General features: G+C 45.1%; 1 protein-coding gene across 1 annotated transcript in view; it reads left to right on the top strand.

Moving 5' to 3' along the window:
- Positions 1–332: 332 nt before the first annotated feature.
- The window catches only part of LOC112071543 (CD99 antigen-like protein 2), a 32,347-nt gene continuing 19,200 nt past the window's right edge, over positions 333–13,479 (top strand). The window contains exons 1-4 of the mRNA XM_070439429.1: positions 333–354; positions 2,470–2,502; positions 7,082–7,180; positions 9,051–9,131. Coding sequence (XP_070295530.1) covers positions 333–354; positions 2,470–2,502; positions 7,082–7,180; positions 9,051–9,131 — 235 coding nt within the window. The remainder of the gene's footprint in view (positions 355–2,469; positions 2,503–7,081; positions 7,181–9,050; positions 9,132–13,479) is intronic.

The following is a 13,479-nucleotide window of genomic DNA, read 5'->3' as shown; positions in this document are numbered from 1 at the left end:
CGTTCTGCCCCTGAACAGGCAGTTAACCCACTGTTCCTAGGCCGTCATTGAAAATAAGAATTTGTTCTTAACTGACTTGCCTAGTAAAATAAAGGTAAAATAAAAAAAAAATAAAAAAAAAATTACACTTTGGAAGATGTATCAATACACCCAGTCACTGCAAAGGCTGCAGTTAAAACACACACCCTATCCTCTCAGCCCTCAATTTAAGTGGACACTTCTGTTAACGTATCATGACGTCTGACGAGTATACACTTGCAAGGCGAGGGAGGAAGGAATGATTTTTAAATGGACCACCCTTGGTGGGAAATTCGCCATTCGTTCATCCCGCGATGATTGTGTTTTCAGCCACCGGTAGCTTGTGGGTGCTTTATATGCGCTACAGTCAATTATGAGTGCATGTCTACTTATATTAACTATATAAATATTAAAATATGCCCACTGTATGATAGATAACAAATGAATTAGCTAACTAACGTTAGCCTGCCTAGCTGGAACTTCTGAAGAAGGATTTTTTTTTCTCTTCTACAATTTCCTAAAGAAACATATTTACTTTTTACGAGACGTGTTTGTGCCATCATGTGCATTAGTAGCACAATTTCTAACTTATTTGCATTTGTTTTTACTTACACTTTTATGTTGACTTCTCCATTGATGTTGTTTTTAAGTTTTCGCTGACTTTTCTTAGCGGATGTACAATCGTCGCGAATTGAATTATGGGGAGTTTCGGGCCCGGAATGAACATAATTGTACACTCGCAAAGCCGACTAAAAATGAGGGCTGAGGGGCTTACGTTGCAAACTTCCCTTGCTTGGCTAATCATTTAGACCGCCCTCCAAGATGGTGACTGGGATTCCCGCAAGGGCATAAGGCGAGGGTAAGTGGATGGTGACGGGGATTCCCGTCACCATCCAAACTCTTTTTTTATGAGTTTGAACCGCAGCCAAGATACAGGTGTCCTTCCTAACTCTTTTGCTGGAGAGGAAAGAAACCACTCAGGGATTTCACTGTGAGGCTAATGGTGACTTTAATACACTTACAGAGTTGAATGGCTGTGATAGGAGATAACTGAGGGTGGATCAACAACATTGTAGTTACTCCACAATACTAACCTAATTGACAGGGTAAGAAGAAGGAAGCCTGTACAAAATAAAAATATTCCAAAATATGCATCCTGATTCCAATAAGGTACTAAAGTAAAACTGCAAMAAATATATCATATGTCCTGAATACGAAGAATTTTGTTTGGGGCAAATCCAACACATCACTGAGTACCACTCTTCATATTTTCAAGCATTTACATTTAAGTCATTTAGCAGACGCTCTTATCCAGAGCGACTTACAAATTGGAAAGTTCATACATATTCATCCTGGTCCCCCCGTGGGGAATGAACCCACAACCCTGGCGTTGCAAGCGCCATGCTCTACCAACTGAGCCACACGGGACATAGCATGCATGGTGGTGGCTGCATCATGTTATGGGTATGCTTGTCATCGGTAAGGACTAGGAAGTTTTCTATGATCAAATTAAATGGAATAGAGCTAAGCATAGGCAAAATCCTAGAGAAAAACTTCAGTCTGCTTCCCAACAGACACTGGGAGACAAATTCATCTTTTAGCAGGACAATAACCTAAAACACAAGGCCAAATATACACTGGAGTTGCTTACCAAGGAGACATTGAATGTCCCTGAGTGGCCTAGTTACAGTTTTGACTTAAATTGGCTTAAAAATCTAAGGCAAGACTCTATGGCTGTCTAACAATGATCAACAACCAACTTGACAGAGCTTGAAGAATAAAAAAWWAAAAAAWGTGCAAATATTGCACAATCCAGGTGTGCAAAGCTCTTACAGCTGTAATTGCTTCGAAAGTTGATTCTAACATTCATTGACTCAGGGGTGAATATTTATAYAATCAAGATATATTAGTGTTTTATTTTTCATTAAATATTTTACAAATTTTATAATTGTTTCTCCACTTTCACATAAGAGTATTTTGTTGACAAAAAAAAGTACAATTAAATCCATTTCAATCTCACTACAGTAACACAACAAAATGTGAAAAAAGTCAAGGGGTGCGAATACTTTCTGAAGGCACTTGTATGCTATTATCTGACAATGTATTTCTGGTCCCCGAGTATGAAGTCTACTGACTACTAATTTAGGTACATTCTGACTGTGTTGATGTAGCTATATTCTGTATGATATTTTTCTAACAATATGCTTGTATGCACTGGCTATGACAAAAAACAAATCAAAATCGAGGTACCAATTGCTGATTGTAGCTTTAATGCACTGTCTGACTGCATGTTTTATATGAATTAATATCATCATTTTGACTGTGTACTGATGTAGCTACATTCTATATGAAGACATTGTTCTCTTCTGTTCTTCTCTTCTGTTCTTCTCTAATCTTCTTCTGTTCTGTTCTTTTCTTGTTCTCTTCTCTCATTTTCTTCTCTTCTCTCAGCAGCAGCCACCCCCAAACCAGTAGAAGGAGCAGGTAAAGGATCCCAGATTCACAGATCCATCTGAATATAGACTTTCTCTGCTGTTGATTATATCTGCCTGTGCTGTAGCGACTGTGCTCACATGAATAAGCACAAGGGTCCTCATTTATTTACATYTATTAAACTGGCAGGTATTTAATCAGGTATTGACCACATGAAAGACTACTAATAAAGATGTAGTGTATTTTCTATTATTGATTATATCTAAGGTTCTAACGTTAGTACAAGCCACAGGAGGCTGGTGGCACCTTAATTGGGGAGGACGGGCTCATGGTAATGACTGGAGCGGAATAGGTGGAATGGTATCAGATACATCAAACACATGGTTTTCTGGTATATGATGCCATTCCATTGGCTTCGTTCCGGACATTATTATGAGCCGTTCTCCCCTCTGCAGCCTCCTGTGGGGCCTTGGATTTCCACTTTTAATCAGCATAATTCAGAGACTGTGTCTAGGCTTACTTTTTATTCTCTACTGTAGCTATGCACTATAGGCCTACTTACYACATGCTTAAGCACAAAGCTGGTAAATCATACACATCTCCTAAGCAGGTATTAGGCATTGGCKCAGTGGTCTAAGGCACTGCATCTCAGTGCTAGAGGTGTCACTACAGACCCTRGTTAGATTCCAGGCTGTATCACAACCGGCCATGATTGGGTGTCCCATAGGGCGGCGCACAATTGGCCCAGCGTCGTCCGGGTTTGGCCGGGGTAGGCCGTCATTGTAAATAAGAATTTGTTCTTAACTGACTTGCCTAGTTAAATGAATAAAATGAAAATAAATAAAATGTTGTGGCCTAGATTCAATCCGGACCGTGGAAGATCTGCCTTATAGGGTGCTTGACAATTTAAAGGTCTCGGACAGTCATTCTGATTTCCATGTAAAATTGCCCATAATAATATCACTCATAATAATATCACAATACTATCACCCATAATATTTGTTTTGGATAGAAATGCTCAAAATCTGAGAGAAACTATCAGGAAGTTTTAAAAGACAGGCTGAGTGGGTGGGGAGCTTATATTAATTCATAATATTTGATCAATGTCAATTTTATTTATACATTTCCTGTTTGGCTTGTCTCTTGTGATGCTGTTCACAGCAGTGCTGGTGGATGTGTTGTTCCATGCTGGCTGAAGACCTAGCTAGCCAGTAACTAGCTAACACCAGACACAGATGAAGACCTAGCTAGCCAGTAACTAGCTAACACAGACGCAGCGATGAAGACCTACTAGCCAGTAACTAGCTAACACCAGACAGATGAAGACCTAGCTAGCCAGTAACTAGCTAACACCAGACGCAGATGAAGACCTAGCTAGCCAGTAACTAGCTAACACCAGAGCAGATGAAGACCTAGCTAGCAGTAACTAGCTAACACCAGACACAGATGAAGACCTAGCTAGCAGTAATAGCTAACACCAGACACAGATGAAGACCTAGCTAGCCAGTAACTAGCTAACACCAGACGCAGATGAAGACTAGCTAGCAGTAACTAGCTAACACCAGACACCGATGAAGACCTAGCTAGCCAGTAATAGCTACACAGACGCAGTAAGACCTAGCTAGCCAGTAACTAGCTAACACCAGACACAGATGAAGACCTAGCTAGCCAGTAACTAGCTAACACCAGACACCAGATGAAGACCTAGCTAGCCAGTAACTAGCTAACACCAGACCAGATGAAGACCTAGCTAGCCAGTAACTAGCTAACACCAGACACAGATGAAGACCTAGCTAGCCAGTAACTAGCTAACACCAGACACAGATGAAGACCTAGCTAGCCAGTAACTAGCTAACACCAGACACAGATGAAGACCTAGCTAGCCAGTAACTAGCTAACACCAGAGCAGATGAAGACCTAGCTAGCCAGTAACTAGCTAACACAGACACAGATGAAGACCTAGCTAGCCAGTAACTAGCTAACACCAGAACAGATGAGACCTAGCTAGCCAGTAACTAGCTAACACCAGACGCAGATGAAGACCTAGCTAGCCAGTAACTAGCTAACACCAGACACCGATGAAGACTAGCTAGCCAGTAACTAGCTATCACCAGACGCAGATGAAGACTAGCTACCAGTAACTAGCTACACCAGACACAGATGAAGACCTAGCTAGCCAGTAACTAGCTAACACCAGACACAGATGAAGACCTAGCTAGCCAGTAACTAGCTAACACCAGACCAGATGAAGACTAGCTAGCCAGTAACTAGCTAACACCAGACACGATGAAGACCTAGCTAGCCAGTAACTAGCTAACACCAGACACAGATGAAGACCTAGCTAGCCAGTAACTAGCTAACACCAGACACCGATGAAGACCTAGCTAGCCAGTAACTAGCTAACACCAGACACAGATGAAAGGGGAAACATACACTCAGTGTACAAAACATTAAGAACACCTTCCTAATATTGAGTTGGTTTTCTTGCTGGGAAACGTAACAAAATAATAAAATATCATCCAATTTAATAAAAAACATTGACTGTTTGACTGTTCATGACCTTTAACAGGTCACTTCCGATTGAGCAGACATATGCAGCGTTTACCCGCAAACGCTGTCTCAGCGAATGCGGGAACATTGCCTTTCAATGTCAATCGCGCTATACGTGGATATTCCGCGTCTGGATGAATGTAACCATGGTTTGACTGTACTGAGCTCAGCCATTGTGATGATGTTCCTCATGTGCCATTGTGATGACGTCCTCATGTGCCATTGTGATGACGTTCCTCGTGCCGCTTTTGGAGAAGATGAGAAGATCACCCCACCAAGGCTCCTCCTAAAGCCCCGCCACTAAGGCCCCGTCACACAAGCCCAAGCCACGTAAGATCACAACAACACACTCCTTCATGATGGGTCCTTCCTAAAAGTCCTAACAGTCGCCACCACGACCCACACACACGACAACAAGACGCTACGTCACATGGCTCTCTGCTGGCAGGAAGCTCCTTATAACACCATGTAAACCATGTGCTGGCCCTGCACTCAGCCCGCATTAAGGATCACATAAGATGCGATGAGGGGGAAGAAACGGAAGCAGTTCCACTGCATTATTCTCTACATGACGGCATATGAGCAGTAAACGACCTCCAGCGTGCTTTCTAATCAGACCCTGTCACACCGTTCTTTTAGCTCTTGAGTTCTGTGTTGCAAAGTCATGATGCCCTTGCATCCTGTGCTAGAAGTGAGCGGACTGTAGCAGAACTAATGCATTGATATGTGATTTTGTGCCTTGCGCACAGACTAGCTACCTATGAACAGTCTATTGTCTGCAGGTTAGACTTACATTCTATACTATAAATCCTACTAGTTCTAGAGAGGCATCAATATTAATTGCACAACACGATAACTCACGACTTGCTACTAGTTTGTAATGATCCTCAATGCTATACTTGGACTTGACTCAAACATCTTACCAGCTCTTCTCATTTACTATGTCGGAACTAAGCTATTATACTCATCATAACACAAACTTACTAGCTAATCACCTCTCAACTATTGACTCTGAACATTGCATCAACTATATAACTACTACTAGGCCTCCAACTAAGACTCGCTACTAGATTACCATACTAAGACTGCCTACTATATGCTACTACTAGCTACCATACTAACGACTGGGTCTTATTAATTGTGTGACTAGGCCCTACTACCTAGCTACCATACTAAGACTGCTACTATATACTACTACTAGCTAACATACTGATACTCTACTAAACCAGCATTCATTTAGTCTCTCGTTTAGGAGAGGCTTTTACCCAAAGTGGCTCACAAGTAGGCTATAGAGACAGCAGGGGATGTACTTAGCGATAAAATGACTACAGTAGACAGACCTAGTTTACAGTCAGTGCTTGTCAATAGATAATGATTATGTTAAATGCAGTCTGAGGTTTGACTTGGCTGGAACAGCCTTTTACCTAGTTGATGGGTAAACTATTGACAACATAGTCTAGACAATGCTTAAGATGGATCACGACACGAACACCCTTTTGAGAACCACTGCTGTGCCACCATGGTTCCATCAACACATGTATGTCTGTACCTCTCGTGTGAAACAAGTTGTCTCTTATCTGGTTGGTCAGTTTTGCCCCTGAAAACCTTGTCTATGTTGTGGTTTTAACTTGTATGTAGATTGTAGTCAGCCTACTATTCTGTGTGTGTGTGTGTGTGTGTGTGTGCCCTAAACCTCACAAGCACCTCTACTACAGTGCTGTATGTGACTCCATTAACCCTACTAGCTATCTCTAGAGCGATCACTACACTAACAGACCTGTACACAATTTGTAATAACACTACTAGTCTAGATTATAATCTGGAGCGTGGAAGATCCACGTTATACCTCAATTGAAATGTAAAGGTAATATCAGATTGAGCCACCATCTGCAGCCTTTACTTTGAATGCAGTCACAGTGAACGCAGGAACATTGCCATTCAATTTCWATTACGCTATTGCCTAATCTTCCGCACTCCGGATTGAATCTAGCCGTAAACCTAGCATTAACCCTAGCCTGGTTAAACCAGACTGAATGTTAACCAGGCTATACTAACCCCTGAGCACTCACTACACTAACAGATGCGATCCAGGCTGATTTTGACTTTGGGCCCAGCCTTCTCCCTGGTCTGCTCCCCCTCGCCACCAAGGGTCCCCGTACCCCACCGAAGCCCCAGYCCGGTTGGTACTGCTTGCTTAACGAACAGACCTGGATTCAAATACTATTAGAAATGTTTCAAATACTTTGAGCTGTTTCTGTAGCCAGGCAAGCTCAATCAAGCACAGATAAAGTATTTGAAATGATTTTGAGTAGTACTTAAACACAGGTCTGTTAACGAACCCTCCCCATTCCCCAATTAGAACCACTGTCCTGTTGYTGTCAAGTCCGGGGTGTGTCCCAAATGGCACCACATTTCCCTACGTAGTGAACTACTTTTGACCAGGGCCCATAGGGTAGTATGTAGGAAGTAGTGCACTATGTGGGGAATAGGGTGCCATTTCAGCTGCTGCCTATCAATATCGATATATGCCCCCCCCCCCCCATCATGTAGTTGGTCAACCATCTGCGCTGCTGGTCGAGGGACTAGCGCTGGGTTGGAGTGACGTACGCCTCCTGTCAGAAGACAATGCCTATGTCCCTTCAATCTAAACAGAGGTGTAGATACAGTGGGGAGAACAAGTATTTGATACACTGCCGATTTTGCAGGTTTTCCTACTTACAAAGCATGTAGAGGTCTGTAATTTTTGCAATAAAATGCAAATTAATTACTTAAAAACCATACAATGTGATTTTCTGGATTTTTGTTTTAGATTCCATCTCTCACAGTTGAAGTGTACCTATGCTTTGTAAGTAGGAAAACCTGCAAAATCGGCAGTGTATCAAATACTTGTTCTCCCCACTGCATATAGAGTTTGGCAAACTCAGTTTGAGATTTGTGTAATTTTTATTGGCGGCCATTTTGACACCAGATGTTCGATGCGTTCAAATTAGAAAGGAGATTAGAAGGTTAATGTCATGGAATGTTTAGAACCAACATGGAGGCTAGTTTGCCAAACTCTCTATATTGTATGGCTCTGATCTAAACTAGCTTCCTTGTTCCTGGTATCTGCTTTCTCTCATGACCAATGATCTGATTGGACTGGACAGATGACAACTCCTATTGGTTATAATAGAGGAGATGAGGAAAGGAAGCCGGTGAAGATTATTGGGACACGGTCCACGTGTAKACATTCACACACATTGTAGTGATATCTTGCCTGCGTCAACGACATCCTGTGTGGCATGCTATTGTAGACACTCTGTAGGTACACTCACCATGTTGTTTACATGTTGTTGTCTTTGTTGCCACACATATTGTGTCGTGTATGTATGCGTGGGTTGTGTTGTGTGTTTGCATCTCATTATCTCTGGGGGTTTTTGCCACAGAATGCTGTCATTTTCTTGAATTCAACAAATGGGCAGTGTGACCTTTGAATGACCTTTGGACATTCGGTATCTATTGAGTACCAAAATAGAGTAGATGAGTGCTTCCTGGATGTCTTCCACACATTCTAGTTTCAGAGATGTTTTCTCGACTGTGTGGCTACTGAAAACAGTGACATCTCATCTTCATTGGTGTTCGTATTTGTCTGTATGTATTTATGGATCTGTACAATGTATGGAAAACTGATATTGTAGACCAGGGGTACTCAACTCTGACCCTACGAGGTCCCGGAGCCTGCTGGTTTTCGGTTCTACCTGATCATTAATTGCACACACCTGGTGTCCCAGGTCTAAATTAGTCCCTGATTTTAGAGGGGAACAATGGAAAAACTACATTGGAACTGGCTTAGAGGCCCAGAGTTGAGTTTGAGAGCTGTAGACATTAAGTTACCATGTATAGAATGTATCTCTTCACAGATGCTGTATATTGTGACTATGCTGTTTGATTTTCCTCCTGTTTGAGTCATGTTAGATATACTGTAGATTCCATTTTTCTCTTTTTGCCCGACTCGCATTTGAACTTTAACCCATGATCTTTGACCTCTGACCTGTGACCTCTCCCTGCAGCCTCTGATGAGTTTGACCTGAGTGATGCTCTGGATCCCAACAATGACATTGGAGGGAAGGACAAGAACAAGGGACAAGCAGGTTATTGTTTATTTTGTTATAATTTATTTATGTATGAATTACTTTTGTTCTTATTTTGTTTGTGTAGAATATGTCATTCAGTAGTGTGGGTTTGCAATAGTATGGTATACATATTGTAGTGGAGCAGCAGTAGTATGGTATACATATTGTAGTGGAGCAGCAGTAGTATGGTATACATATTGTAGTGGAGCAGGGATGATTTGGAGTAGCGCCCAAGTAGGACAGAGGGGTTAAGGGGGTTGATTGTGGGTAGAGCCCCAGTATGACAGAGGGGTTAGGTTGGATTGTGGTGAGGACCACTGGTAGACGAGAAGGGGTTTAGGGTTGAGTTTGAGTAGGGCCCCGGTAGACAGAGGGGTTAGGGTTGGGATTTGAGTTGGCCCGGTAGACAGAGGGGTTAGGGTTGATTTGAGTAGGCCCAGTTAGACAGAGGGGTTAGGGTTGATTTGGTAGGCCCAGTAGGACAGAGGGTTAGGGTTGATTGGGTAGGGCCGCGATAGACCAGAGGGGGTTACGGGTTTGATTTAAGCTAGGCCCCGTAGAGCAGAGGGGTTAGGGTTGATTGTGGTAGGCCTCAGTAGCAGAGGGGTTAGGGTTGATTTGGTAACCGGCATAGACAGTAGGGGGTTGGTATTTGAGTAGCGACCAGTAACAGAGGGGTTAGGGTTGATTTCTGAGTAGGCCCAGCAGGGTTAGTTGAATGCTAGGACCCAGTCGCAGAGGTTAGGGTTATTTGGGTAGGCCCAGTAGACAGAGGGGTGGGATTGAGGGCCGTTGTGAGGAGTTTTGGGTAGAGACCAGTAGACAGAGGGGTTAGGGTTGGATTTGGGTAGGCCTCGTAGACAGAGTGGGTAGGGTTGATTTGAGTAGCCGTTAGACAGAGGGCTAGTTGGTGATTTGGTAGGCCCAGTAGACAGAGGGGTTAGGTTGATTTGGGGTAGGCCCAGTAGACAAGTAGGGTTGATTCTGGGTAGGCCGCAGTAGACCAGAAGGGGTGATAGGGTTGAAATTTGCAGTAGGCCCAGTAGACAGAGGGTTAGGGTTGATTGGTAGCCCAGTAAGACAGAGGGGTCTAGGGTTAATTTGAGTAGGCCCAGTAGAACAGAGGGGTTAGGGTTGATTTGAGTAAGGCCCAGTAGAGCAGAAAAGGGGGGTTTTAAGGGTTGATTTGAGTAGGCCCAGTAGACAGAGGGTGTAGGGTATATTGGTAGGCCCAGTAGAACAGGCGGGTTAGGGTTGAATTTGGTAGGCCCAGTAGACAGAGGGTTTAGGGTTTGAATTTGGGTAGGCAGAGACAGAGGGGTTAGGGTTGATTTGGGTAGCCACAGTAGACAGAGGGGTTAGGGTTTGATATATGGTAGGCCCAGTACGACGAGAGAGGGTTTAGGGTTGATTTGGAGGCCCAGTAGACAGAGGGGTTAGGGTTGAATTTGAGTAGGCCCAGTAGACAGAGGGGTTAGATTGGAGGCCGTAGCGAGGTGGGTTGATTTGGGTAGGCCCAGTAGAAGAGGGGTTGGGATTTGGTTAGCCCCAGGTAGACTGGGGGGTTGGGGGTTTTTTTAGTTGATGGGGCTAAAGGTTAGTATTTGGTGGCCCATAGAGCAAGGGGTGGGTCAGTAGACAGAGGGGTTAGGGTTGATTTGAGTAGGCCCAAGAGGGTAGATGGAGCCAGACGACAGGGGGTTAGGGTTGATTTGGGTAATGGCCCAGTAGACAGGAGGGGTTTAGGTTGATTTGGGTAAGGCCAGTAGACAGAGGGGTTAGGGTTGATTATGGTAGACCCAGTAAGACAGGAGGGATCTATAGGGTAGGATTTGGGTAGGCCAGTGAGACAGGAGGGTTAGGGTTTGATTTGGGTAGCCCAGTAGACAGGGGGTTTAGGTTGAATTTGGGTAGGCCCAGTAGACAGGCAGGGTTAGGGGTTGATTTGGAGCCTAGGGGTGATTGGGCCCAGTAGACAGAGGGGTTAGGGTTGATTTGGGTAGTCCGGTAGACAAGGGGTTAGGTTGATTTGGTAGGCCCCGAGTAGACAGAGGTTAGGTTGATTGAGTAGGCCCAGGAACAGAGGGGTGGTATTTGGGTAGCCGGTAGTAGACAGAGGGGGTTATTGGTTGAATTTGGGTATGCCCATAACAGAGGGGTTAGGGTTGGATTTGAGGTAGGCCCGGGTGACAGAGGGGTTGATATGATTTGGGTAGGCCCCGTAGACAGGAGGGGTTGGGTTGATTTGAGGTAGGCCCAGGTAGACAGGAGGGGTTAGGGTTGATTGAGGTAGGCCTAGTAGACAGGAGGGTTAGGTTGATTTGGGCTTTAGGCCCAGTAGACCAGGCGTTAGGGTTGATTTGGTAGCCCAGTACGACAGAGGGGTTGTGGATTGGGTAGGCCAAGTAGACAGAGGGGTTAGGGTGATTTGGTAAGGCCCAGCGACAGCGGGGACTGTAGGGTTGAGTTTGGGTAGGCCCAGTAGACAAGGGGTTTAGGGGTTGATTTGGTAGGCCAGTAGACAGAGGAGGTTAGGGTTGATTTGAGTAGGACCAGTAGACGAGGTGTTCAGGGTTGATTTGGGTAGGCCCCAGGTAGACAGAGGGGTTAGGGTTTGAATTTGAAGTAGGCAACCATAAGAAGAGGGGTTAGGGTTGCTTTGAGTAAGGACCCAAGTAGACAGAGGGGTTAGGGTTGATTTGGGTAGGGCCCATGTAGACAGAGGGGTTAGAGGTTGATTTGGTGAGCGTAGAGCGGGAGTTCGCAGTAGCACGTAGAAAGGGGTATTAGGGTTGCATTTGGGTAGGCTCCAGTAGACAGAGGGTAGGGTTTGGATTTGGGTAGCCAGTAGACAGAGGGTTTGAAGTTGTTGGGCTAAGGCCCACGGTAGACCAGAGGGGTTAGGTGTTATTTTGAGTTAGGCCCAGTAGACAGGGGGTTAGGGTTGATTTGGGTAATGCCCAGTAAGACCAGAGGGGCTTAGGGTTGATTTGGGTAAGGCCAGTAGACAGAGGGGTTAGGGTTGAATTGGTAGGCCAGTAGACAAGAGGGGTTAGGTTGATTTGGGTAGGCCGCAGTAAAGTAAGGGTTAGGGGTTGATTGGGTTAGGCCCAGTGACAGAGGGGTTAGGTTTATTTGGGTAGGCCCAGTAGACATGAGGGGTTAGGGTTGATTTGTAGGTCCCCAGTAGACAGAGGGGTTAGGGTTGATTTGGTGGCCCAGTAGACAGAGGGGTTAGGGTTGATTTAGGGTAGGCCCAGTAGACAGAGGTGTTAGGGTTGATTTGGGTAGGCCCAGTAGACAAAGGTGTAGGGATTGATTTTGGGGTAGGCCCAAGTAGACAGAGGGTTGTTAGGGTTGATTTGGTAAGGCCCAGTGAAGCAAGGGTATGGGAGGCCATAGAGATAGGGTTGATTTTGAGTAGGCCCAGTAAGACAGATAGGTTATTGGGCGGTAAGACAGGTTGGGATTTGGGTAGCCCGTAGACAGAGGGGTAGGTTGAGTTTTGGGTAGGACCCGTAGACAGAGGGGTTAGGGTGATGTTGGGTAGCCCCAGTAGAACAGAGGGTTTAGGGTTGACTTGAGGTAAGGCCCAGTAAGACGAGGAGTTGGGTTGATTTGGTAGGCCAGGTAGACAGAGGGGTTAGGTTGATTTGAGTAGGCCCAGTAGAACAGAGGGGTTAGGGTTGATTTGAGTAAGGCCCAGGAGACAGAAGGGGGGTTAGGGTTGATTGGGTAGGCCCAGTAGACAGAGGGTTAAGGGTTGATTTGGGTAGGCCAGTAGACAGAGAGGGTTAGGGTTGATTTGGGTAGGCCATAAGACAGAGGGGTTAGGGATTTGGGGTAGGCCCAGTAGACCAGAGGGGTTGGGTTGATTTGGGTAGGCCCAGTAGACAGAGGGGTTAGGGGTTGATTTGGGTAGGCCAGTAGACAGAGGGTTAGGGGTTTGATTTGGGTAGGGCCAGTGACAGAGGGTTAGGGTTGATTGGTAGGCCAGTAGACAGAGGGGTTAGGTTTGATTTGGGTAGGCAGTAGACAGAGGGTTAGGGTTGATTTGAGTAGGGCCCAGTAGACAGAGGGGTTAGGGTTGATTTGCGTAGGCCCAGTAGACAGAGGGGTTTAGGGTTGATTTGAGTAGGCCCAGTTGACAGAGGGTTAGGGTTGATTTGGGTAGGCCCAGTAGACAGAGGGGTTAGGGTTGATTTTGGTAGGCCCAGTGACCAGCAGGGTTTAGGGTTGATTTGGGTAGGCCGCGTAGACAGAGGGTTTAGGGTTGATATTTGGTAGGCCCCGTAGACAGAGGGGTTTAGGGTTAATTTGGGTAGGCCCCGAGTAAGACAGGAGGGGTTGGAGTTGATTTGGGTAG

The sequence above is a fragment of the Salvelinus sp. IW2-2015 genome, unplaced genomic scaffold (genome assembly GCF_002910315.2).
Source record: "Salvelinus sp. IW2-2015 unplaced genomic scaffold, ASM291031v2 Un_scaffold1634, whole genome shotgun sequence".
Classification (NCBI taxonomy): Eukaryota; Metazoa; Chordata; class Actinopteri; order Salmoniformes; family Salmonidae; genus Salvelinus; species Salvelinus sp. IW2-2015.
The sequence above is the reverse complement of the archived record's forward strand: the minus strand, read 5'-3'. Positions and strand labels throughout refer to the sequence as shown.